Source organism: Sclerotinia sclerotiorum, genomic scaffold, assembly GCF_000146945.2.
Source record: "Sclerotinia sclerotiorum 1980 UF-70 scaffold_23 genomic scaffold, whole genome shotgun sequence".
NCBI lineage: Eukaryota > Fungi > Ascomycota > Leotiomycetes > Helotiales > Sclerotiniaceae > Sclerotinia > Sclerotinia sclerotiorum.
This window is the reverse complement of record NW_001820813.1, coordinates 270,313-278,517: the sequence shown is the minus strand read 5'-3', so window position 1 is coordinate 278,517 and position 8,205 is coordinate 270,313. Positions and strand designations below refer to the sequence as shown.

General features: G+C 37.5%; 3 protein-coding genes across 3 annotated transcripts; all 3 read right to left on the bottom strand.

Annotated features, from left to right (window-relative positions):
* Nucleotides 1-349: 349 nt before the first annotated feature.
* SS1G_13044 (predicted protein) lies at nucleotides 350-898 on the bottom strand (the record flags this gene model as incomplete). Its single annotated transcript, XM_001585902.1, has 1 exon — nucleotides 350-898. The coding sequence occupies one exon, from the start codon at nucleotides 896-898 to the stop codon at nucleotides 350-352; it is 549 nt and encodes a 182-aa protein (XP_001585952.1).
* A 1,155-nt stretch (nucleotides 899-2,053) lies between these two features.
* Nucleotides 2,054-2,492, bottom strand: SS1G_13043 (predicted protein; the record flags this gene model as incomplete). Its single annotated transcript, XM_001585901.1, has 2 exons — nucleotides 2,054-2,186; nucleotides 2,290-2,492. 2 exons carry the CDS (start codon nucleotides 2,490-2,492, stop codon nucleotides 2,054-2,056), a joined length of 336 nt encoding a protein of 111 aa, XP_001585951.1.
* Nucleotides 2,493-4,776: 2,284 nt separating this feature from the next.
* Nucleotides 4,777-7,596, bottom strand: SS1G_13042 (hypothetical protein; the record flags this gene model as incomplete). The annotated part of the gene is made up of 4 exons (XM_001585900.1): nucleotides 4,777-4,919; nucleotides 5,002-6,691; nucleotides 7,175-7,325; nucleotides 7,427-7,596. 4 exons carry the CDS (start codon nucleotides 7,594-7,596, stop codon nucleotides 4,777-4,779), a joined length of 2,154 nt encoding a protein of 717 aa, XP_001585950.1.
* Nucleotides 7,597-8,205: the final 609 nt, after the last annotated feature.

Below are 8,205 nucleotides of genomic sequence, written 5' to 3'. Positions count from 1 at the left end.
GACTAAATGATTGAACATTCATCTACTCATCATTACTTTATTAGCTATAGGTTATATTTGTACATATCATAAAACTCGCCTGATTCGAGTTCGTTATATTAATTAATCACGCCACTCCACCTATTCATTTACTCATTCCAATCATAACTTCACAATGACGATATACGAGATATGAATACAGCGATTAAAAACCCATGCTTTGGAAAATCAGGCTATTGTTATTATTTACCATCCCAGAGCTTAAGACCCAGAGGTAAAAATTCACTCCGTCAAACTTAAACTCATGATCAGCTAGCTACTTTTGGTTTTCAGAAACACCATACCAGTAATCATCAAAGAGGTTGGGTCTCTATTTTCTGCTTCTGTGTCTTTTTCCGCTTCCGCTAGGACCTGCGGGGCGCGATGTGTCGGGACTTTCTTCCTTGATTTTTGGCTCATTGTCAGAGTCATCTTTGATCCAAGCTTCTCTTCCTCCTCCACCAATATCCCAGATTACAAATTTTTCAGTCATTCTCGCTCCTGCAACCTCATCTGTCCCTTCTTTTGGCGCCGGTCCCGGAGCTGCTGGGAGTTCTTGAGGTTGTGATTCTGTTCTGATTCGTTCAAGGTCCGCTTCCCTTGAACGCTTCGCAGCTTCCAGCGCTTTCTTCTCGCAGTCTGGACATGCTCGTGGCAATGTTATAGGAATGGGATCCGGGATTGGAATTTTAATTCCATTGCAAATACCCAATCCCTGTATATGACGAGCGTCGTCGCCTAAGCGTTGAAACTCCATGGCTTCACGTCGCTGTGCCGCCTCGCATTTTTGGAAGATGAGTTGTATCTTGCGTAACTCGTTTTTGACTTTCACGTGCCAGTCGCTGCAATCATACTTTTCAACAATGAAGTCTTTACACATGTGTAATGCATTAGATTTGTTGTTTATATGTAAGGTTAGATGAGGATGTTACTTACGATGTCTGATCGAGGTGGGTATGGTCTTTTCTTAAGAGAGTAAAGTATCGAATCGAAATATGGTTGGATTTTGGAACAGTTTGAAGAGTTTGAAGAGTTTGAAGAGTTTGAAGAGTTTGAAGAGTTTGAAGAGTTTGAAGAGTTTGAAGAGTTTGAAGAGTTGAGGGCTTGAGGGGTTGGAGGATTATATACTGGTTAGTTGACCAGTGATATTAGTCAATCATAAAAAACCAAGTGTTTATTAATGACTTGACTAATTGAAATTTTTATTCTATTCATCAATTTTTCCCATTTCTAATATACAGTCAGGTCGTTCTTGATTTTCTACTATATGTATCATAACTCGCTTCCGGTTAAAATGATTCAGGGGTTAGACTAGAATTATCCTATTGTCAGAGTAATCTTAGTCAATCGGTCAGTCGCTGAATTAGCTAATGGGTAATTAATCCTTACTTATTACGGGAGTCATTGAAGAGATGAAGATATACTTCTTTTCTGAATCTTTTCATTTTTCTAATTCATCAAATTCAATCATTTTCTCACAGAATTTTATGCGAATCATTTCCTCATTAGAAATCGAAATTGAAATGGATAAGAAAATATTACCAAGGTCATTCGAATCCTACAAAATATCCCCAAGGTCTCCTACAAGATCACCTTGAAATGAAGAAAAATGAAGAATCGTCCCAATGATCAATTACTGATCAGCTGAATGAATGGTTGCAGAACTTCAAGTAACTGCAATTCCGCTATTTGCTATCAGTTAGCACCGTCAACCCGACCACTTCATCAACTACTTTCAGGTCTGAATTTGCTTCTTTCAATTCCACGGCAATGTCAAGTCACACTGGGGCATGAATGTATGATTATGACAAAGTCTTATTTTCTAAAAATCAGGCTCGTTACTTTTTTCATGCATCGAATGCACTATTAAAATCTCCTTTACCTCCCACGTTCTATATCCGTCGCTTTTAAAACGATCCTTTTATATTCGTCTTCAAGTATTCATTCTTAGTAAAAAGAAAGACCGGCTTTTCCCCTTTCTTTCCGTTCCTCCACTCCCATCGCTTAAAAACCGAATCTCGACCATACTCCCGAATCACAACCTAACACCAACACGTTGTAGTGTTTGTTGATGCACCAATTCAGCAATCATATCTCGTCCCCTAAAGAATATGGCACCCGTTGCTTTTGCTTTTGCTTCCGCTTCGGCTTCGGCTTTTGCTCCCGCTCTTCTTGCTAAGTTTATACAATTTCTGTTTCTTTCCAGCGACATCCCCTGGCACTGTTGCCGTGTATTTGGCAGGGTTTTGCAAACTGGGAGCAATTTCGTACCGATCTTTGGCGGCTTTTGTTACAGCAGGGTCCACACCATCTCTGTGTGCAACCGATACTGGTAGAACATCCACTACTTGGCGTAGGCCTGGTGTATATTGGATTTCTTGGTTGGCACTACCTGAGGGTTGAGCTGCAGCTGACGATGCTGGAGTTCGAGCTAGGCGGTTTGTTTGTGTGACTTTTTGGTATGGGAAACTCATTTTAACTGTTGAGTATTCTTATTTGACGAGGATACCAGGTTCAAATAGGATGGGATGTTGGGGTGAGATGAGTTTTTGGAGCCGATAAATTTGGGTTTCGATAGTGTGATTAAACAAGATGTGGTATTATAGCTGAATAGAGTGCTGGATGGCTTTGGATGTTTTCAGATCTTGCTTTGGCTGGGAAATGTATGTTTTGTTGTGTTGATGAAGAAGAAGAAAGGTTACAAACAGGGAATCCTCGAGCCTTAAAAGCACTTTGGAGAGGGAGATTCTACGCTGAATTTTGCAATTATGAAGAGCATTCTGACTGATTTAATCTTTTGAAGCATGATTAATGTATCGAGATAGGTATGGAATGACACTTCCATTCATAGAAATGCCATTTTTAGCCGTCGAAACTATTCGAAGCATTGATTTGGTGTGAAAAATAGTGTGAAATCACTGTGTAGATTGATTTTCCTGCTATTAACAGTCATGGAGAAATAGTTAGTGAATGGTATTGCTATTTGAAGCTTCATTCATGTATCAAAACGGGTAGAAAATGATTGTGTAGACTTATTTGTGCAACCACTAGGAAGGACTTATGAATGATAATTCCATTTGATGCATCATTGATATATCACTGTGGATATGGAATAACATTTCAGCTGGTACGAATACCACCGAACAAGATTTACGAATAATATACCCACTACTTCCAGTCATTGAGGAGAATCTATTAACAAAAACTCGCTCTATAAAATAACATCAATGTCGAAATGGGTATGAAACGACACTTCAACTAACATGACTAGAACTTCATTCATCAAAACCAATCTACGAACAACATCACCCTTACTTGTTGTAATCGGGAAGGAGTCATGAATAAAAATTAACCATTACCAACACACCATTTTTATGTGCCGTGCCAAGCACCATTCATATCAAAAGTACATGAACTATTCCAAATCACTTAAAGACTTTGACTGCTGAGGTTATGTTATGATTCGGATATCCATCCATACATCATCCATAATTCATACATCAAAAATGTGATGGCCCTCCCCGTTTTCAAAAATCCACCACAAAATCACAAACGGTATTCATTACTCTCCTGTTATATTTCTGATATTTCTTTCAGAAAAGAAAATAAAAATAGGTTTCCAGATTAAAGATTCAACACTGTATAAATGCTGTAGAAGATACTACTCGAGTACTTCATGACTTCGCCAACTTATACTAGTTGTATTATAAGTAGGTAGATAAAACTTCTCTCCCTCTCATTTAATCTTACATTCCCATCCTCATAATAACCACCCACTCAACATAATTTTTCGCATAATCTATTTATCCATTCATTACCATAACCTGATACATACCTACTGATACTAATAAATCAACCTAGAAATATAGAAATATACATATCATGATCAGTCATAATACTCTCTAGTGAATATAATATAAATATCGTACGTTTCATCCTCGAGCTTCTCCCAACCCCAACAACTTGATGAATGAATGAATCTACTTCTCAATCCCAATTACAATTAAAATCCGCAATTTATATCTAGCAGATACATATATACACCATAAACGTCAAACTCAAAAGTTATTCAAACTCTCAATATCTCAACCATCAACCATCAAACACAACCACAAAATCAAAAAACATACTCTCGTAAAAAAACTCCAAAAGTTCCTCCTTCCTTACTTTCCTTTCCTTCCCTTTCACAAGCAAAAGCCTGAATATGTATACCAGTCATGCGAAAGAAAGAAGAATCTAAATAATCTCTTGCAAGCCGAATTTACGATAATTAACCCACCCTGATTTATTAAAGCATAGGTAATAATTAGTAAGTAATTTTATCTCTGTGTTCTCTATTCTTATTCCTTGCTTGAACTCCACATCAAAACCCAATATATAATTATTATGAGGCTGGCATCTATTGAGACGATTGAAACTCGACTCTGCCGTCCCCCACCTCCAACCATCCCCTTTTATATACATAATTTCAAAATTATATTATATATATATAGAGAGAGAGATGAGATGAGATCAGATATGTCTTTAATAGAAACCATAATTGAAGTCAGTTTTTTTCTTACTCAATATCTAAATCTATAAAGTATACCTCGACCCCGTACGAACTCGAGATATCAACCCGAACTTTGACGATTTATTCCATAAAATTTATTTCCATTCAGCAATAAGCTGTATCCTCTCAAATATAGTATTTATAAAGAAGAACTTACAATTCCCCAGATTCTATCTTCATACGTGATGAAAGAAATAAATATCTATCTACTCTGTCTTTTTCTCTCCGTCTACCTCTGGTTTCTTGTCTGCAGCTATCCCCATGGCATTTAATGCCTTCTCAATCTTCCTATATGCAAATGAGAAGCCGGGATAGAGGAATGGTCTTAAATCATATCGATTATCGTCCGCTTTGAAAAGTTAGTAATTAGTTTGAATGTCCCTTGAAATTCGGAATGGTGAAAAAATAGAAATGAAAGGATAATGACATACGAGAATATTGTTCTGCATGATAACTCGGTGTAAGTGTAGTCATCTTATGACGATTAATAGAATAACACCAAAAGAACCATCTAGTCTTCTCATATATCTCGCGTGGTGAAAGAACATGACCCCATTCATGAAGAAGTTTAGTCCACATTCCATATGGTCCTAATTTATCCACCTTTCGAAGACGTCCGTATATTGATAGCTCATTATAGCTCATACCCATATCAGCTTCATCACTTTGTACATAATCTTCCGTGATAGGTTCGAGTTCCGCAGTCGGTGGAGCATCAATAAAATCTTGAAGAAGTGGCATTTCAAATTCTGTACTGGCCCAAAGAATGAATCTCTTCAAATCAGTCTTGGAGATGGCGCCAATGGGATTGATATCTGCACTACTGCAATCATATTTTGTAAAATAACCTCTGAGTGATTCGTCAACATTTGCAGAGCCTAAGACTAACAGAGATCCAGGTTTCGTTCTGCCGCGGACGGTCGGAAGGAGTTGAGCGAAAAGATAAGCCAAAACCATACGGAGTCTGGCTTGGATGTTTTGTAATGCCAAATTTGATGCTGGTGTTCCTCCGTACATCTTATACTTTGGAGTGTAATTGGTGACTGTTGTGAACAATGTGGTGACTGCTGAAACAACATTATCGATATTGAAATTCAAGTGATAACTACCAATCTTTTCACCTAAATCTTTGGCGCGACTTCGTGTTTCTGATGAGGAATTTGTGGATCCCATATAAGCAGTATGGAAGATTCGATTAGCGATATCCTGTGAATTGGATGGACGCCATGTGCTATCTTCCTCTTCTCCAACAATTCTAAGTAAATCCTCAATAACCTGTGGGTTGTCACCCTTCTCGACTGCTGCAAAGACAATTCGACACATGGAATGAACTATAACCGAAGTCGCACAACTATCAATCCCACCGGAAAGTGGTACAAAATATCCAGCTTGTCGAGATCGACGAAGGTAATCCCATAAGAAACAAGCTGGGCCAAGTGCAATTTCTTCCTCAGGAACGTGATATTTGATTGAGATTTCCTTGGTTGGTTGCACCAAAGGATTTACATCCTCAGCATCACTCGAAAGACTCATACCGGCTTCAATTCTTTCATATGGAGCTGTTTCCCTTGCTTGCATGGCACGGGATCTGAAGGTTCTATAAGCCCTAACCTCTTCTAAATCAACAGTAGCAGTCACCACTTCCACATCGTTTAAAGAAAATTGGCTTGCTTGAGCGACAACTCTGCCATTGACGACAATCATGGCTGATCCATCGTAGTAAAGACGATCTCCATCGCAACCCTGCTGGTTAGCATATAGATATATACCTCCAGCTTTCAAAGTAGCTTCCTTGATGAGTTCGAGGCGAATGTTCAGCTTTCGAAGCTCATGATGACTTCCACTGCTGTTGGTAAAAATTTCAACACCATCCAATGACATATTTATATGAGGTGCTCTTGGCGTGAATAATTCCTCGCAAGTCTCAGCACCAAAACATGAGTCGTAAGTACTGATAACAGCATCTCCAATAGGAACTTTATGTTGTCCTGTTACTTTGGTGATCAATCTTGGTAAATAATACTGCTCTACTATCCTCTGCCCTTTCCATGGTGTGAACCATCTTTGCTCACGATAATTTCCATCCGAAGCCAAAGAGAGCTTAGGGCGAATGAGTAGAATCTACGTTTTATTAGCTGCAATTCATAATGAAAAGATATCCAATAGTCCAGCCTGGAATAAAATCCGAAATCATTCAATGTTTGAAAAATTATGAATGTCTGAACATATCGCGGTATCTCCTAAAAAGTTCAAATCCCGAATCCATTTATTGTTTCAATGAATCCAAAGTATAATGTAAATCCAATATATAAAATAAACAGAATATAAAAATCGAAACCAATATAACAGAATAAAAAAACAACCCGAACAAAGTTCAAAACACAGATAGAAATTATATTCAAAACATTAAAACATTAAAACATTAAAACATTAAAACATTAAAACATTAAAACATTAAAACATTAAAACATTAAAACATTAAAACATTAAAACATTAAAACATTAAAACATTAAAACGTTCAAAATATCTAAAAAATTCAAAAAATCCATTATAAAATCTCATGCCTCTAAACCAAATCAAAAAAGAAACAATACTCTACTAACCTTAGCATTATAACAAATAACCCTACAATTATAATTAACATTCTTATGCCTAACGGGCATACCAATATCGAGCAAAATATCCCGACAATCATCATGCGCAATGATCTCGGCCAACGACTCCCAAGAATGCAACTCGGTGTCGGATTCTAGACTATGAGATAATCAGTTCCTATTACATCTTTTCCTCTATCCAAAATCCAACCAAAAACCAAAACTAAATAAAAAAACTAATAGAATAAAAAAATCCCTTACAAATGATCCTGACACCCATACCCCGTAATCTCTAATTCGGGTCCCACGCGCAACGAAGCTCCTGCGCTCTTTGCCCGTCGAATACTCTCAATAATGCGTTTTTGATTACCGTCGAAATCTAAAGCCCATTGGTTTAAATTGCACGTGGCGAGGGTGGCTAGATGTCCCATTTTGTATTTGTGGGATATTTTGATGAGAGGGGGGAAGGAAGTGCTTTAGTATGTTGTTGTTGTTGTTGATGTTGATGATGATAGTGAGGGGAAGTGTGATATATTTTGTTTTTGGTAGTGGGGGCTTATCTCATCCTCAGACGATTCTTCGCTTATCGAAAATCTGTAAACTACCTACCTACCTAGTCAATAGAAGGCATGTGGGGGTGCCATTGTAGCCTGGTTATCTATCCATAAAAGACCAAAAATTTCAACCAATTTGAATCCTCTATAAAAAGAAGTCCCATCCATATATCCAATCCCCTATAAGCCGAAATAAAATCACTATATAAAATAAATGTAGTTGAAATTTTTTATTCCTTATAAAGAGTTATTTATCCCTTATAATATAGTCCCTTATGGCCAGAGCCAGGAGCCAGAGCCAGGTTCTACTGTATTCCTTATAATGTAGTTTCTTATGACCAGTTTCTACTGTACTATCCAGTCACGACCATTTAAAAGACACTGCTTGTAACTACCTATTAAAGGATATCAAACGGGTTTTTGATTGCTTCTCGAGATTTTTCTATCGGTCCAATATACTACATATATACTTCGATGACTCTATTG